The 18,507-nt window shown below is 46.0% G+C and overlaps 1 protein-coding gene and 1 long non-coding RNA gene across 9 annotated transcripts in view; one reads left to right on the top strand and one right to left on the bottom strand.

The window, feature by feature from the left end:
- The window catches only part of DNAH10 (dynein axonemal heavy chain 10), a 183,860-nt gene that overhangs the window by 154,631 nt on the left and 10,722 nt on the right, over positions 1-18,507 (top strand). For 7 of the 8 annotated variants that reach the window (XR_005213945.1, XM_037816529.1, XM_037816528.1 and 4 more), the window contains 10 exons: positions 2,572-2,753; positions 3,841-3,977; positions 4,884-5,101; positions 6,099-6,320; positions 6,628-6,775; positions 8,355-8,634; positions 9,336-9,565; positions 12,355-12,628; positions 17,614-17,718; positions 18,137-18,291. Coding sequence is in view for 7 of the 8 variants with exons in the window: in XM_037816529.1 (XP_037672457.1) it covers positions 2,572-2,753; positions 3,841-3,977; positions 4,884-5,101; positions 6,099-6,320; positions 6,628-6,775; positions 8,355-8,634; positions 9,336-9,565; positions 12,355-12,628; positions 17,614-17,718; positions 18,137-18,291 (1,951 nt within the window). In the remaining variant the exon portion in view is untranslated. The remainder of the gene's footprint in view (positions 1-2,571; positions 2,754-3,840; positions 3,978-4,883; positions 5,102-6,098; positions 6,321-6,627; positions 6,776-8,354; positions 8,635-9,335; positions 9,566-12,354; positions 12,629-17,613; positions 17,719-18,136; positions 18,292-18,507) is intronic. The other variant, XM_037816531.1, reaches the window with a different exon arrangement.
- LOC119519098 lies at positions 5,891-16,573 on the bottom strand. The gene is made up of 3 exons (XR_005213946.1): positions 16,548-16,573; positions 10,287-10,385; positions 5,891-6,738 (listed from the first exon to the last, which is right to left on the bottom strand). It is a non-coding gene; the product is annotated as an uncharacterized LOC119519098 (long non-coding RNA).

Raw genomic sequence — 18,507 nt, 5'->3', positions numbered from 1 at the left:
CAAGGTATTAAAATAATTTTCTCCCCATGCTTTCTACTATTACTTTCATGGTTTAATTTTTTACACTAAAATCTTTGATCTATTTGTGATTTTCCCTGGAGTTCAGTGTGAGTTTGGACCCAATTTTAGTTTTCCCAAATGACTGTGATCATGCTTTCTTTATGTCATTTGGATGTTAAGTGTATTAAGCCAGCATTTACATAACATCTTGACATTTTCATAATCCTTTAATTCTTTAAAGTGCACTTCCCTTCTATACTGCTCAGTTCCCTTTGTAAATCATAAACTGGTTACAGCAGGACAGCAGGTGGGTGAGGAGTATTTGAAGATTAGTGGTGGATGTTTCCCCTTAGTCTGAAAGGCTCCTTTTTTGTTATTGGCTTGCCTGAGCCAAAGCCAAAAGGTTTTACCTTTTTCCCTTCCATTCACTGGGCAGTCACTAAGTGTCGACCACATGCCCGCTCTGTGCTGGCCTGGGCTGAGCCGCAGTGAGCCAGGTGGGTGGGGTCTTGACCGCATGGAGCCGGCAGGAATCTCACGTGCCTGTCACCATCCTTATAGCAAGGGTTATGAAAATGTCACCCGTAGGAGAGGGTTAGGAATGAAAGGTCCTGGCTGCTGTGACTGTGGCTAGTGGGGGCCCTGACCAAGTCTGGGAGGGGTGATCGGGGAAGGTGACCCCCCAAGAAGCGATGTTTAAGGTGAGGCATGACTGGAGAGTCGGAAGTTGCCAGTGGTAGGATGGAGGAGGCTGGAGGGGGCGCCCTCCCCAAGGCTGGAGGGAGGAGTGGAGAAGGTCAGCGTGGCTGGCATGTCATGGGGGTTGGTGGTGGGGGCTGTAGTGATTACTTTCCTCCAGAGATGGCAGTGGGCCATCTTTTCTCGCACTCTCGTTTAATCTCGGAGTTGGTTTTGTCATAGAAGAAAGGAATCAAATGAAACAGAGATGCCCCCATCTCTCAAACCTGCAGTCGCAGTGTTTTGAACACCTTTGTCATCCGCCACCGCTGGAAGGGCATGCCTTCTGGGTGGATGAGGTTCCAGAGCCTGGTCTGCAAGCCATCAGCAGAGAACTTCACTCTCATGGGGTCACAGGATTTGATAGATGGGGAAACAGAGAACCCTGGAGAGCAGTGAACCTGTCCAAGGACTCCAGACCCTGTACCTGGGTCCTTTCTGTCTTGTATCTGCAAGCATCTCACTGATTCTGTCCCCCAATTGTCTAGCAAGTGGTGGTCTGGGCCTGGACTTGATGGCCCTAGCTGAAACCATTTAAAACCATTTGACCGCGTTTCTGGCTTGCTTTCCTTTGCAGGGAGCTTTCCCTGATGACTCAGAGTCATTACTTTAGTCATCAGGGTTTGGCCTGTTGCCCTGCCTTGTTCTTACCCTGGGTCACTCCCTTCCTTCTACCTGCAGGGAGGTTGGGGGGTGGAGTCCCTGGTGCCAGGGAGTTTGCCCAGTTCAGAAGCCCTCCGGACCGCTGCGCTAGTGACTTGGTCGCTCCCTGCCTGCCTCTCATCTGTCTCTGTCTCCCCCTCTTTCCACCTGCTCTGGGTCATCCTGGTTTTCTAAGGGATTGCTCAGAACTCCAGGCTCCTGCCTCATGCCCTCCAAGGCCTCTGTGTCTCCTGTTTTTCTCTCTTCCTTTTCCTTCATTCCTTTCTGCTTTATCTTTTCTGTTGGTTTCCTTCCACTTCTCTCTCTCTCCGTGGCTTTGGTGTCTGCATGGCTTGCGTGACTGTTATACACTTTGCCAAGGAGTGGGAAGCCTGCGTGGTCCCATGGGGTACGATTTATGGAAGGCCTGCTCTTTGCAGGTCTCTGCATCGGTGCTGCTCTGCCTCTCCTTTCCTTTTGGGTTTCTGGCCTCTTTGGTGGGTGGAGGGGACTGGGGGCCAAACAAGTGCTGGAGAAGCAGAGTGTGGGTCTGGTGGCCTCAGAGACAAGGACAACAGTTAAGTGGCAGTGTGACCTGGAAAGAGCCCAGGGCATGGGGACCTGAGACCCCCCCACACTGTGAGAACACAGGCAGATCATCCACGCACTCTGAGTCCTGTTTCTTCATCTGATAAATGGGGGGAAATAGGATGATGATGATGATGATGATGATGATGATGATGATGATGATGATGATGATGATGATGATGATGATGATAGTGATAATGGTAATAATGACTACCATTTAAAGTCTGAAGAATGTCCCCAGGGTATAATTAAAAATGCATGTACTCAAGCTCCACTCTGATGTACTGCTTCAGACACTCTGGGGGCGGCCTGGGTTTGCATTTTAATGACACCCTCCCTGAATCCCATCCCCATAATTCTGAAGCCCAGTCATGTTCCAGGACCCTGGTATAGAACCTGATGGATGAGACTCAAGTCCTGCCCTCAGAGAAACCCAAATACCTATTAGGATTCGTCTCTCTTTGTTTTCAGGCATTATTACCTCCAAGAAATGACTTTTGGCTGAATGATCCTTTTCAGAGCTCTCATTGAGGCCAGATCCTGTTCATACCCCATGTCTGATCCACCCTCTCCCCCCACTCCTGTGTTTTCATTTCTCATCAGGTCCTTTGCTAAGCCTCCTAAACAGGTGCAAACAGTCTGTGAATGCATCCTAATCATGAAAGGTTACAAAGAACTCAACTGGAAAACTGCCAAAGGCATGATGTCTGACCCCAATTTCCTGAGGTCTTTGATGGAGATGGATTTTGATTCAATTTCCCAGAGTCAAGTTAAAAATATAAGAGGTGAGTGTAAATGAATGTATGAATAGCCAAGGTTGATTCCAATTTGGCAGCTCAGTCTTTGGGACAGGGATGGAGAGAAGGAGAGGGCTTTTTGCCTGCAGGTCCCCTTATTTGGGCAAATGGTATTTCTGTGGCCACTGAGGCCCTTGAACTGCGATGGGGAGGGGTGCAACCCCGAAGAAAAATGGTGGTACTGTTACCAGAATTAGGAAGGATGGAAGTGGGTGGGCAGTAGCAGTAGATGGCCATTGAAGGTTTGATTCAGCAGTAGCTTTAGTTCTTACTGTCAGGAAACAGGACCTTCTTATTGGAACCCAACCCTGCCTTGTCTTCTCCAATGGGCATGGTGGTGCCAAGGATTGGTCTAGCCTGGACTTCTCCCCTTGTGCCTCTTGCCAGTATAAAGCCTCCTGTAGGTCCCTGGGAAAGGTCAAGTGGAGGGGACGGCATCCCCCGTGGGCAGCCGCTCCATCTTTCGTTACAGAATGCCTGCATTTCCTCTGAGCCTGAATCCTCACCAGTAGGAATGTTGTTGGTCTTTGTAAAAGGCTATAAAAGACTACAGATTCACCATTTATCTTGATGGTTTGCTCAGAATTTTATTATCAAATGCTCATTTTTCAGCCCCTTAAAAACAAAACTAAGTTTAATACGAATCCAGACTGCAAAATTCCAAGAAGTTCCTCTCTCTGAATATCGATTGAGTGGATTTCTGTTTAGGTTCTATTACTCCTGTGGTGAGCATATGGATTGAGGTGACAGACGACCTGGACGGACCCACTCACCCCAGTTAGCTGCCTGCTCTGAGCCACATTGGTGCCAAATTGGGGGCCCCCATTAACACCTTGGGTCCCCGGGGCTCCTGGATGTCCCACAGAGGTGGCTGGTCGTGGATGTCCTGGGCAGCAGTAACCTGTGCCCTCACTTACATCTTCACATATTCAAAACTGGTTCAGGCCCAAGCTGATGTCCGTGGGAGAGGTGTCTGGATTCTGCTCTCAGGGAATCCACAGGCAATTTCTTTTTTGTTTATTTTCTCAAGATGAAGTTCGCTACTCATTGAAATCATTGCATCTTTGACCTTTAGGCCTCTTAAAGACTCTCAATACCAAAGTTGAAGAAATGGAAGCTGTCAGCAAAGCAGGGTTGGGAATGCTGAAATTTGTTGAAGCTGTAATGGGCTACTGTGATGTTTTTAGAGAAATCAAGCCCAAAAGAGAGAAGGTATTGCTCATCTATAGATCCAGAAACCACTGCCAAGAGATTTGGAGTCACAAGTAATGCATCCATAGCTTTGCTGGAAAAATCCTGGCAATGTTCTGATTTTAAATCTCATCAACATTTTTCATCGAAGAAATGATAACCCTCAAATGCAGCTCCCATTTAGACCTAATGTGAACCGACAGAACTGAGGTCTGAAAGATTGTCAAATTTTATGTGGCAAGAAAAGAGTAGGATAAAAGATGTTCAAAATTGTTCTCTAGGGTTAAAGCTGAGTTTCTCAACCTCAATACTGTGGATATTCTGAGCCGGATAATTCTTCCCTGGGGGGTGGGGGGGTGGGGGACTGTCCTGGGCATTGTAGGGTGTTTAGCAGCATCCCTGGCCTCCCCCACTAGATGCTGGAAACCCCACCCCCTCCCCTCCCTAAACAAGCTGTGATAACCTGAAATGTCTCCAGACATTGCCAGATATCCCCCAAGGGACAAAATCAGCCCCAGTTAAGAAACAAGACACAAAGAGAATTATAGTGTTCATTCAGGTATTTTCAAGTATATTTGACATTGTTCTATAACCCAGAAAAGCTAGAACCAATAGTAAGAACTGTATTGTGTTCAATGTATTCTGAGTTTTTTACTTTGAACCACAGTGTCCTCTTATGGTGGCTTTAATACCCATAAACATTAAACCATCTGCCAATTTTGGTGCAGGACACCTTTTTCTAATGGGATGTAGAACTTTTGCAGCAAATGGTTGAAGAGGTAACTAAGAGAAGAAGCCATGTGGCTCGAGAGTGGCTACGGTGGCTCCAGAGAGCTTAAACATCACTAGAAAACACAGGGCTGAGACTACTCGATCCCTGCTCCACCTTGGCTTTGCCCCACTCTGCCATGACTTGTCTTTACTTAGGTGGCCAGGCTGGAGAGGAATTTTTACCTCACTAAACGGGAACTAGAAAGGATCCAGAATGAGTTAGCAGCAATCCAGAAAGAACTGGAAGCTTTGGGCGCCAAATATGAGGCAGCCATATTGGAAAAGCAGAAGCTGCAGGAAGAAGCGGAAATCATGGAGAGACGACTGATTGCTGCCGACAAGCTCATCTCAGGTCTAGGGTCTGAAAACGTCAGGTTGGTTTGGTTAACGAACCCAACGATAAGCAGTTCTGAGTGAAACTTTGGTCTTTGTAAGTGAACATCATAAGTGGAATTTCTTGCCATGTAGATCCTTTATTCCATGTTGCATTCTTATCTGAAAACCAAGTGAAAAGTTCTTCTTTTACTGTTATCATTTTCAGTGTGGCTAATTGCCATGTTATAAATTCTGTCTTTATTAGGCATTATTACTTATTAAGTATTTATTAAGGAGGCAGTGCAGTTGTGGATAAAGATGAACCATTGGCTCTGGCAGGCACCTTGGTGCTGGGACTGTAACCCCTGAGTCTTTTCTGGATTAGTCTGGAGGAGGAGCCCCTCTCTGTAGCTGGGCAGATGCCTTTGCAGGGACCCGAGCTAGTTCAGTCCTGGGGTGTGTCCTTATGTGGATGAGCCGTTTGAGGCTTACGGGCAAGACCATAAGAAAGAACAGTAATTTCTAATCTGGCATCTGAAAAAGTGGTATGGAGTTACACAAATGATTTTCCGTATTTCTAATACCTAGTAGACTTTGGGAATTTGCTGGAAAGGACCAGTGAAACCTTCATTTTCTTTTATCTTTGGTAGAATTCTGTCACCAAGCCAGGCAGAGCTTATTAGCTCATGCTGCTGAGCAGTTCTAATCAACATATTTAGAGGTGCTTTGATTAAGTGTTCAGAATCAGTGTCGTTACTACTTAATAACATGCATTTAACAGACAACATCATTTCACAAACATTTATTGAGTCACCTTCTAGACAGATGCTCAATGCTGAGCCCTGGAATGGGACAAAATCCTTCAAAACCCTGGGTTCGCTAGGGTGGGAGACAGCAAAGTGAAATGGCGAGCTCCATCCTGGCAATGAAATACTATCTCAGGAAAGGTTTCCTCTGGCTAGAGTTGGGGCAGAGATCCAACTGGATCTTCTAGAAGGCTCCTTTTGCTTGTGGCCAGGAGATGATCACTACCGCAGCCCCTCTCTCCTCCGCCAGGTGGCTGAATGACTTGGATGAACTGATGCACCGTCGAGTGAAGTTACTAGGAGACTGCCTGCTTTGTGCGGCCTTCCTGAGCTACGAAGGGGCCTTTACATGGGAGTTCCGAGACGAGATGGTTAATCAAGTCTGGCAGAACGATCTCCTGGAGAGGGAGATTCCCCTGAGCCAGCCTTTTAGATTAGAAAACCTGCTCACGGATGATGTTGAGATTAGCAGGTGTGGAAAGCCTGAGCCTGGAGGACGTGGGGGACCATAGGCTGGGGTCTCTGCAGATTCACCCTGGTGGGAGGGTGATGGCCTGGGGCCTAACAAGGGAATGAGCCGCCAGGACGCATCTGATCTGAGTGCACAGAAATGGCAGATGCAGCTGCACATCCAGTCCCAAGCTCTTTTGCTCAGAGTTTGAGGAGGGTTGAGCAGCCTGGGGATAGGTAGATTGTTCTGGAAGGTACCACTTCCACTCTTAGCCTTTGCTTCACTACTTGGCAAGGAAAAGCAATGCTCCTGTCACGGTGCCTTCCAGGTGGGGCTCCCAGGGACTGCCTCCTGATGAGCTCTCCATCCAGAACGGCATCCTTACCACCAGGGCCAGCCGCTCCCCGCTCTGCATTGACCCCCAGCAGCAGGCTCTGAACTGGATAAAGAGAAAAGAGGAGAAGAACAACCTGCGGGTACGGCCTGCTTCTCCCTTGGCCTCGCTGCCCTTGCTCCCCCTACGCAGAGCACAATCCTGCCCCCCGGGAGGGCCCCCTCCCGCCCCCTCTCCCTGGCACCCTACATCTCCAGCGAGACCAAGTTGCACATCGCTGCCCTCACCCCCAGTGGAGCCTCCCACCCTTGCCGAGCCTCCGTGAACCACCTTGTGTCTGGCTCTCCCTTTTGTGTCTCCCCCAAGCTGTCAGCAGCTTGAAGGCAAAGACCATGGTTTCCTCATCTTCGTGTTCCCTGTACCCAAGACGGCACAGTGGCCTTAAATGCTCAAATACTGTTATTTTGGTGATAGCTTGGTTGAGATATAATTCACATACCATGCTATGTACCCATTTAAAGTGTACAATCACTGGTTTTTAGTATATTCAAAGTCGTGCACGCAGCATCACAATCGATCTTTTTCACCCCAAAAGGAAACCTGTACCCTTTAGCCCTCACCCCACCCCACCCAGCCCCTGGCAACCACTCTTCTGTTTTCTGTCTCTATAGATCTGGCCTATTCTGACGTTTCATATGAACGGAATCACACAATATGTGCTCTTCCATGACTGGCTTCTTCATTTAGTGTGATGTTTTCAAGGTTCTTCCATGTGATAGCCTGAATCAGAACTCTGTTTTTTTTTATGACTGAATAATATCCTACTGTACAGATACAGCACATGTTACTTATTCATTCATTAGTTGGTGGACATTCAGTTGTTTCTACTTTTTGGCTATTATGAAAAATGCTGCTATAAACATTTGTGTACAGGTTTTTGCACAGACATGTGTTTTCATATCTCTCGGATATATACCTAGGAGTGGAATTACAATCATTTTTTGCTCAATTAATAAACAAATTAGTGGTTTTCAGTTTTAACTTTCCCATGTTGTTTCTAGTCCTTGCTTCCTGGTATCGATGTGTCTGCTGGGGGAAGCCCCTCCAAGTCCCAAGGCCAAGGCCAGGGAACTTCTGAAACCCACATGCAGCTGGAATGGGACAAACATGAACGCAGGAGTGTCCATAGACCTCCCCTTCCCTCAACCTGCCAGAGAGTTCCAAAACTGCCAGCCCAATTCCTAGTCCCCCAGTCCCACTCTGACTCCCACCTATCTAATAAAAAAGGAAGGCTTCTAGCTGAAGGGGAGAGAGGCTAAGCAAATCAACACAGTGAAGTGCTCAGAGGAGGGGTTGGAGAGGAAGGGGAAGGAAAGCTGCAGGGGCTGGGGTAGAGGAAGTGGTTTCTTGGAGGTTTTGAGTAAAGAGCGAGTACAGCAGTCATGACGTCTGAGGGGAAAGCAAGTGTTTCTGTGGGCTGTGCCTGGACCCCTTGGAGGTCTTCTGAGAGATGTCGTGGACTCTCTTGTTACTCTTCTAGCTGCTGAGCCCTGCCTTTTGAATGAGATGCTGCTTGAGCCTGAACCCATGCCCTGCTTTCCCTCTTCTCTCCCCTCTTCTGGCTCCCTTTGCTCCCCAATTCCAAGGCACTCTTCCCTTGCATCTGGTGAGGACACACTCAAGGGTGCTGACTTCCACCATCTGCTTTCCCTCTCTCCCAGGTCGCCTCCTTTAACGACCCTGATTTCCTCAAGCAGTTGGAAATGTCCATAAAGTATGGCACTCCATTCCTGTTCCATGATGTTGATGAATATATTGATCCTGTGATTGATAATGTCTTAGAAAAGAATATAAAAGTCTCCCAAGGACGGCAGTTCATCATTCTGGGAGACAAAGAAGTTGACTACGATACAAATTTCAGACTGTATCTAAATACCAAGCTGGCCAATCCAAGATATTCCCCGTCTGTGTTTGGGAAGGCAATGGTGATCAATTATACTGGTAAGAGCATACAGAGTATCAGTGGTAAATTAAGGTGGTTACCATGGAGACCACAGTCTGAGATCCAGGTGTCCATGGGACATCATTTCATGCAGGGACCCAGGTCATTCTCTCTGAGTCACTTCTTAATGGGTCGGTTCTTAATGTCTGACCAAAACCTAGAAAGGTTGGGGGCCCTGTGGTTTGCAGCAAGTTATGTGTATCAAGGCTGAGATGGACCTCGTGGCTCAGGTGCACACGCTCAGAGCGGGCTGACCTCTGTCTGCTGGGGCAGGTAGTTATTCTCTTTGATTCCTGACATATATGCCATGATTTCGTGTTTTTTCCCATTCCCCTCCACTGAATTTTGATGGGAATTGAGTGCCATTTTCTCCCATCTTCTAGCATAGTCAGACAGCTGCATGAAAAGGTTATTTAAGTTTGGGTGTATGTTAAACAAGGGTCCCCCAATATAGAGGGGCTCTGAGTTTTATTTTAGTGCTTCTTCACTCTCCTTGCTCACAATTCTGCAGAGCAACACCTCCCTTTTTGTTCTGTTGAACACTTTCCACTATTTTGGTAGGAGAATGGGTCCTAGTACTCCTGAAATGCGGGTTGAGACACAGCCAAGCTGGCCCTGGGCCTGGCTGTGCAGCTGCTGAGACACAGTGCCCAGCACACTGGAGGTGCACAGGGGTGAGGGCCTCTCCTTCCTCCCACAGTCACTCTGAAGGGTCTCGAAGACCAGCTGCTCAGTGTTCTGGTGGCCTTTGAGAGGCGAGAGCTGGAGGAGCAGAGAGAGCATCTCATCCAGGAGACCAGCGAGAACAAGAACCTGCTGAAGGATTTGGAAGACTCCCTCCTTCGGGAACTGGCAACCTCCACGGGGAATATGCTGGACAATGTGGAGCTGGTGCAGACGCTAGAGGAGACCAAATCCAAAGCAACAGAGGTATAAGGGGAGGCGGGCTGGTGGGTGAGGCGGAGGTGGGCTGGCAGGTAGGACGGAGGTGGCTGGGCCCAGCTGGGGCTGGGATGGTTCATCTCTCACCCTCTGCTCTTGCTGGAGGCATGGCTTTGATGGGAATGTGGTGCTGGGTTCAATGGGGACGCCTCTTGGCTTCCAGAGGCTGGCCAGGATTTGGAGCTCTTTGGATTCTGATATGTTCTATAACTTAACTATGGTTGTGTTCAGAGATAATCTGAAACTTCATAAAACTTTGGCCATTCCTCTGACATCCCTAGAAAGGTCAGTGCAGAAGAGTAAATGGTGCCTGGTCTTGAGAAACCCAGTGACCATTCACTGATCAAGTCTTGGTCATCTGCCTTAATGGGGGCTGGTGAGGCTGGTTCATGAGGAAGAGTAATATGCAATGAGGCATGCTCATGGATTTTCCATCTGCCCCCTAAGTTGGGTCTCAGCAACATGGGGCACCCATCATGAAAGGGAAGGGACAGGAGAGTGGCCGGGTAGAACATTGCATCCTGGGGCCCTGCAACACAAGCTTTGCAAGTGACTCCCTTTCAGTAAGTAATCATTTATCAAAAACAAGAAATATGCAGTTCTTCTTATGGAGAGAATCCTTCTGACCTGGAAGAATCTGACCTCGTTGACTTTGAGCCATTTATAGGGCCCCACCCCACCCCCAAGAGAATGGATGAGGAGCACTTACCTGCCCCCAGCACGCTCTCTCTATCTTCCCTATGTCCGGAAGGAGGTGAGGCAGATACCAGGCAGGGAGGAGAGACCCAGGCAGGCAGGGCTCTTCAGCCTGGGGAGAGAGCGGCCAGAGGGCTACAGGGTCAGCAGGACTCTGTGTGTGAGCGCAGACCCTGCCCCACAGGCCCTGAGGGGTCGGAGACAGCTGCCTCTGTGGCCAAAGCTGAGTCCCCAAATCAGGAATCCTGGACTTTCACTTTTCAGTTCTTAAAAATGTGGTCTTACCTAGAAAATGCCCAATCTTTTGATGGCATTTCTTTCTCTTTCCTCATCATGCTCACTTCCTCTCCTGGCCTGCATCTGGCCCAGTGGTTCTCAACTGGGAGCAACTTTGCCCACGCCCCCTCCCACTCCCCGAGGACACTTGGCAATATCTAGAGACATTTTTGGTTGTCCCAGCTTGGAGTGTATGTGCATGTGTCTTAGTTTCCTAGGGCTGCTGTAGCAAATTACTACAAAGTTGATGGCTTAAAACAACATTTTCTCACAGTTCTGGAGGCCAGAAGTCCTAAACCACAGTGTCAGTAGGGCATGCCCCTCCGAAGACTCTAGGGGAGAATCTTCTCTTGTGTCCTCCAGCTTTTGGTGGCCCCGGGCATTCTCGGCTCCTGTGGCACCACTTCCTATTTCCAGATAAGGTCACATTCTGAGATTCTGGTGGACATGAATTTTGGGGGGACATTATTCACTCCACTACAGGGGGCTACTGGCATCAGGTGGTTAGATGCTGGGGTGCTGCTTAACACCCTACAATGTAGGGCAGGTGCACAGTGCACCCTTCCCACCCCACCCCCACCAGGCAGCAGGTACTCTGCCTCCCGTGGAAGGGGCTGCCTTTCCCCTCCAGCATTGACGGTCGCTCCAGAAGTGTCCTAGGAGGATGCTCTGCCCCACCCCTCCTGTCTCCTCCTTGGCTTGATCACCTCTCTCCAGCTGTGCACGAGGGAGGGGCTTCTTTCTGTGGCTGTCTGTGGGCTCTTCAACAGTTGCCCTTCTTTGTCCAGGCTGGGGGACTTTGTCCTGACAGCCATGCAGGAGAGGGGGTGGCCAGGGAGGGTCCAGCTGCAGTGGAGTGCAGGCACACCCTCGGAGCTAGTGAGAAAACTGGAGTCGGTGACCTCAGAGGCTCATCCACGGTCACAGATCTGAGAAGCTAAGGGTGGAATGGAGGGCAGCAACCTGTACTCTCATTAGACTCAAGTTTAATTCACCTGAAAAGGCCACCTCCCTGGGGTGTGCTCTGGGGAGGGGAGTCCTAAATGTGCACTCAGGGGCCCTTGTACATCAGGTAAGCCTCTTCCACTTGAGAATGACAGAAAACCAAACCCTACCTGGCGTAAGTCAAAAGGGAATTTATCAGCTTAGAAAACAGGAAAGTCCAGGGATGGCTTCAGGTAGGACTGGATTCCAAGACTCCAAAAATATCATCTGATTCCATATCTTTCCATTTCTGGGCTGGGCCTTTGGCTGGGTTGGCTTCATTCTCCCTTGCCCTGGAGCCAAACTCCTCCTGATGGCTCTGGCCTCATGCCCCTCAGCTTCAGGTCCAGGGAGAAGAGTGAGAATCTTTTCCTGTCACAATCATGAAGGTCCTGGCTTCTCTCTTAAGTCACTTGTCCACCCCAGACCATCCCTGTGGCCCGGGAATGCTGTGCTTGGGTGGGTCAGGCCTGGGTCACGTTCCTCTCCTGGGATTGGAGTGGAGCCCCACGTATGCAATGCAAGGGGGAAGGGTGTGTGTTCAAGTAAAAATCAGGGACTGTCCCTAGAAGGGAGTGTGGTTGCTGGAGAGTCAAGCCACGTATCTCCACTACTTCTTGTAAGAGGGTGACTGCGCCTGGTCCCCCCACTTGAAGGTTGCTTTCAACCCCCTGGAGCACTGCATTGATTTCTTTGCTGCCCCTACCCACCCCATGCTCTGCCTTCTTACTTTCTTGCCCATTTCACAGTCTTCCTGGTTGTTTCCATTTGGCAGTACCTTGTAGGTGGGACAGATTCTTTGTCCAGGCCTTTTTCTTTAGGTGTCAGAGAAGCTCAAGCTGGCGGAGAAGACAGCCCTGGACATCGACAGGCTGCGGGACGGCTACCGGCCAGCCGCCCGGCGCGGGGCCATCCTGTTCTTTGTTCTGTCTGAGATGGCCCTCGTGAACTCCATGTACCAGTACTCCCTGATCGCCTTCCTAGACGTCTTTGGGTTGTCACTTAAGAAATCGCTGCCTGATTCCATTCTTATTAAGCGACTAAGGAACATTATGGACACGCTGACCTTCAACATCTATAACTACGGTTGCACAGGTAAGTACCTTTTCACACTGATCAGGACAGCCCGAGGGGTGTCACATGGCATGGGGGAGACATGATCTGTGAAAATGGAAACTTACTAAGCAGCATTCTCAAGTGTGACAGTTCATGTTACAGGAGGAATTTTTAAAGCACTGATTACATTGTTTAAAAATAGCTTTATTGAGGTATAATCCACATACCATACAATTCACCCTTTCAAAATATGCCATTCACAGAATTGTGCAGCCATCACCACTATCCAATTATGAAACATTTTCATCAGTCCAGAAATAAACCCCATAGCATTGACAATCCTTCCCCATTCCCCGCTCCCCCAGCCCCTGGCAACCCCTAATCTGCTTTCTGTCTCTGTGGATTTGCCTCTTCTGGACATGTTGTTTATGTATCCTATTTCATAATACTTAATAATGTTTTCAGGGTTTGTCCATGTAGTGGCTGAATCATAACTTGTTATTTTTATGGCCAAATAATATCCCACTGTATGGGCTTTTGGGCTTTAATGAGTAATGCTGCTATAAACATTTGTGTACAGGTTTTTGTATGGGCCCATGTTTTCATTTCTCGAGGAGTGAAACTGCTGAGACATATAATATATCTATGTTTAACTTTTTGAAGAATTGCCAAACTATTTTCCAAAGGGGCTGCACCATTTCACAGTCCCTAAAGAACTGATGCTTAAAAACTTTGTATTATGGAAAATTTCAAGCAAAAGAGCATAGTAGGACCCTCCACGTACCCATCACCCAGCATTTATCACCTCTGGACTCACTTTTGTTACAAGACAGCCCAGGTTATTTTGAAAATTTGCTTCGAATTTATATCACTTCATCTGTAAAGATTTTAGTTTGGCGCTCTAAAACAGAGGCAGGCAAACTTTTTCTGTAAAGGCCCAGATGGTGACATTCTAGGCTGGGAAGGCTATCTGATGCTTGCTGCTGTAGTGCAAAAGCAGCCACGGGCAATATGCAAATGATGGCGTGGCTGCATGCTGGCAAAATTATAGGAACAGGCAGCAGGCTGGATTTGGCCCCTAGGTTGTGGTTTGTCTCTCCTGCTCTAAAAGATAAGGCCTCTTTTTCCAAAACATATTCATAATGCCATTACCATGCTTAAAAAGCAGTAGTTCCTTAGTATCATCAAATAGCCAGTATTCAGGTGTTTTCAATTGTCTTATAAATTATTTTTTCCATTTGTTTAAATCAAGGAACGTAAAAGTTCCTCCATACACACATTTATTTGCAACTGAAAATTGAAATAACACATCAAAATAGCACAAGGTCCATATATTTCAATTGGTTAATATGGCTCTTAAATTTCTCTTAATCTCTAGGTGCACCTCCCTCAATCTCTCGTTTTTTCCTTATATTTATTTGCCTTGTAGAAGAAACCTGATTGTTTGTCTTGTCTTATTTTCCATAGTCCAAATTTTACTGATTGTGGTATATTTAAAGTGTTCCTCTTCCCCTGTATTTCTTGTAAATTTGTAACAGATTTAGAACTTGAGCAGCTTCAGGCTCTGCACAACATATGTGGTGTTGTGTATTTCATAATTTCTGGTTGTCTGTCTTTTTGTGATGTTAGTGGCCAAGGAAAACAATTTATGAAAGGTTAAAAAATGTTGATATTCTAATTCTTATTATTCTGTATTTATTAGTTGGAATGCTTTTATAAAGATATCTTGAAATATAGTTCATATGAGAAAGGCAGGTCAGATGCTTGCTTCTTTCCTCTTTTATTTCTAATTGTTTGGAGTTCTTATGGACCCAGAATTTTGAACATTTGATGTGTTTCTACACCTCAGTATTGTCCTTACAGATGTTCAAAACATGCTATCTTCGGCCAGCTGGAAGCTTTTCAAGTTGGCTTAGAGTCCTTTTGACCTAATTCCTGTAGTCTTTGACACCTTCCTTGCTTTCTGGTATGACAGGATATTCCTAGCATATTGTATACACGACTTTTCCCCAGACCTGGAATCAGCCACTTATCCAAGAGCCCTGGTTCATTTTAGTGGAAAATGGCATTTAGAGACCAAAATCTCAGTGCTAAAGGTGTTCACTGCCTTGTCAGTTAACTGAGTTAAGATATTCAAACAATGTATCATGAGTTCACTGCAACAAGAAAGTGATTGGGTTTCTGAAAGAAGTTCAAGAGGTCTTTTTGTCCCTTGAAGTACATATGCCTAGTAGCATGCACAGTCAAGCTACTGTGTTTTAAAGTCACTCAGAATAATTTTTCTCTGAGTGCCAGCAACTTGATAGACAGGTTAATTTATTTCATTTTGACCTTGAGTTTTAGGAATTTTTTTAAATTTAATTTTAAAAAATTTACCTGGTTCCAGAGTTAAGGTATATTTAGGAAATTTTAGAGTAGAATGACCTGCTTCAAGGTGGACCAGTGGCCCTTTACCCTGGTATCCCTCTTCACCATCATCCTGGGGATTCACTTTCTCTTGTGGTGAACCTGTCCTCTAATTCCCATGTCTTCCTCTTTGGTGGTTTACTCCCTTTTTTGGTGGAGTACCTCCTCTAATAGTTTCCTGAGAAAGGTGCAGTCTTGGAAAGTTTTTTGAGACAATGCATATCTGAAATTATCTTTATTCTGCTCTAAACTTTGCATTAATAGGTTGGTTGGGTATAGAATTCTAATTTTGAAATTTTTCATTAAAACTTTTCTTTCAGCTGCCATTATTGCTGTTGAGAAGTCTGATGACATTCTGATACTTGATCCCTCTTTTTTGGTAAACTTTTAATATCTTCTCTTTATCTTAGATATCCTGAAATTTCATGATGACTTGGGTTGGTTTAGACCTATTTTTATCCATTGTGTTGGGCACTCAGTGGGTCATTTCTGTCTGTAAATGCATGTCCTTCAATACTGGAAAATTTTCTTGAGTTATTTGATAGTTTCCTCCTTTCCATTTTCCCCATTTTCTCTCTCTGAAACTCCTGTTGGACATTGGACCTGTTGAGACAATTCTTTTCTATTTTCCATTTCTGCTTTTGTGCTCTGTTTTCTGGGAAATTTTCACAAGTTTGCCTTTAATTCTTCTACTGAGTCATTTATTTCTACTGCTATATTTTTAATTTCTAGGAAATATTTTTGTTCTGTTAGCATTCTTTTTTTCTTTAAATTATTCTGTCCTTGTACCATAGATAGAATATCTTCTCTTAGCTCTCAGAAGATTTTTATGATAGTTTTATTTTCTAAATTTTTCCTGCTATTCTACATTGTTTTTATCCCATTTATTTGTTTTGATTTGTGTATTTCAGTTAGAGGTTCTCCTCCAATGTCTGGTGAGCCTTTCATATTTAAGAGTGGAACTAAAAGCTCATTGGGAAGTTCTGTGCTTGAATGGATGTGGTCAAGCTGAGTTTCACTGGGTGATCTGGTTGAGCTGTTTCATTCGGGAACTCCCTGTGCCAATATATGTAGTTCTTTCCTCATGGGAATGTAAGATTCCCTAGAGAAGGGTCTTCCATCTTCTTCCTGGAGGATGTAATCCTGGCTGCTAGCATTCTGGGAACCGAGTGAGAAGAGGCTGGTGACTTCAGCATTCACTATGAAAATTATTCCTTTGTGCCATATCTTTAGTGTGGTTCTCCATCAGCTATACCTGGTTTTCCCTGTTCAGGGATCCTCTATTTATCATCTCCAAAGTTCATTTGGGTCGAGGAAAGCAGTTACTTAGAAGCATGGAGTGTTGAGGTGATCAGGGATTTGGCTATTTCTTAAACAAATTGTCCACCCGTCTTCCTGGTTTTTAGCCCATATTCACTCCTGCTCCAGAGGTACCTGGTATCTCTCAGGTACCAGTTCCTGAGCTCCTTACAAGTTCTATGGTTTGCTTGTCAGCTTTGTCTCCTGTCGATCTAAGATTCAACTTTCTCAGCCCTGCTCAATCAATTCTTACTTGTCTATCTCTTTAGTTTCCAGAATATTGTCTCCTCTTCAATTTTCTTGGAGTTTGCACTGTAAAAAAAAAAAAAAAAAAAAAAAAAATTCTCTGTCATTCCAGTGGGTTTTTTGAAAGGAGATGAGATAAGCTCCCAATGACCTTTTTTAACCAGAAGCCTGGATCAGTGACTCTTGGAAAGTAGAGCATACAGCACCTTTCCCCACCCAGACCTTTTTTATAAGACTCTGCACCAATGACAGAGTTGCATATGCCACGGGTAGGTTGGGGCAGGAGAAGGTTGAGGACTATTGTGCCTATTGAGCTCACTTACCTAGTCAACCCTCCTGACATATATAAAATCCAAATTCATAAAATTTTGACTTACACTTTTTTTTTCCAGGAACATATTTCTAATGTAAAATCAGGAACTCTAGTATTTTGCATCTTCCTATCAATAAAGAGTCAGATGGAGTGTGCTTCCTCTACAGTAGGGTTGGCACACAGCAGCTGGCAGGGCAAAATCAGGTCCACTGCCTGCTTTTGTAAATAACAGTTTAGGGACATGGCCATACCCATTTGGAGACATTTTGTCTGTAGCTGCTTTTGTGCTACAGTAGCAGAACTGAAGAGTTATAACTGAGACCACCTAGCCTGCAAAAGCCACAAATATTGGCTGTCTGGCCTTTACGAAAATTTGCCGAGATCTGCTCTAGACTAAACCACCAGACGAGAACACGCACTTAGAGGCAGCCAAGCGACCAGCTCTTCGTTGAGAAGGTGGGGCCCTATTCCTCTATTGTACTGTCCTTCCCAGGAGAGTGTGGTAAGTACCACACGTAGAAATGACCATTTGAGATGCAAACAAGTGCTTTCACTGTAGACTGTGCTATTGGGCATGGCCGATCAGTTGAGCCCATGTTTTTTATACTCAGTGATTCATGGACATCAAATTCCAGGAGGCCTAAATACAACCCTGCAATATGTGTGTTTTATATCATTTCTCTAAAATTTAAGCATTTTGAGCTTAGGTTGCTTTTAAATGAATTTATTTTATCAGCATGCATCTGGTGTTTCCCTGCAGGGCTGTTTGAGAGGCACAAGTTACTCTTTTCATTTAATATGACTATCAAGATAGAGCAAGCAGAAGGGAGAGTCCCCCAAGAAGAATTAGATTTCTTTTTAAAAGGTAATGAATTTGTTTAGTTTCATTCTTCCCAGCTTCCTTGGCCCACATTGTAGATGTGTATAAGTCTGTTCATTAAAACAAACACCACCATCAAAATTCTCCTTAAAACCTGACTTTCAACAGCACTGTTTTGTTACATATTTCAGTTGACAAATTCTAGCCTCAGAATGGTTCCAGTTTGACCTAGACCAAGCAGCCTTTGCCCAAGCCCTGAGGCTGGAAGCCACACACTGCCCAGATGGGGTCGCTGGCAGTGACAAGGGCAAGCCCATGACTCCTTCTCTTTCCACACTCCTTCTTAGGAAAAGGACTTTCCCCATAAGTGAGAGGAGTCAAATCACTGAGCTTCGTAATCCTCCCAGGATCTCGGGGTTAGCAGCCAGATGGCTGGTCACTTCTCTTCTTCTGTTTTCATTAGGAAACATTTCCCTGGAGAAAAGCAAGCGAAAAAAACCCTGTGCTTGGCTGTCTGACCAGGGCTGGGAAGATATCATTCTTTTATCAGAAATGTTTCCAGACAACTTTGAACATCTTCCTGATGATGTGGAGAATCATCAGACTGTCTGGCAGGATGTGAGCTCATGTCCCTTCTCTTTCTCCTCCTCTCCAAACTTACACTTTGGTCTACAGCTTTGTGAGTGAGAACATACTTCCATGAGTAACCTGTTCACAGTGTAAGCATTGCCCTCTAACTCCCTGGGTGGAACTTTCCTTTATTCAATTCAGCTAGCAGTGTGGGGGAACCATCCGTCCGTCTGCCCATCTCTCCCTCTGTCTTTCTGGCCATCT

Source organism: Choloepus didactylus, chromosome 23 (genome assembly GCF_015220235.1).
Source record: "Choloepus didactylus isolate mChoDid1 chromosome 23, mChoDid1.pri, whole genome shotgun sequence".
NCBI classification, from domain to species: domain Eukaryota; kingdom Metazoa; phylum Chordata; class Mammalia; order Pilosa; family Megalonychidae; genus Choloepus; species Choloepus didactylus.
The sequence above is the reverse complement of the archived record's forward strand: the minus strand, read 5'-3'. Positions and strand labels throughout refer to the sequence as shown.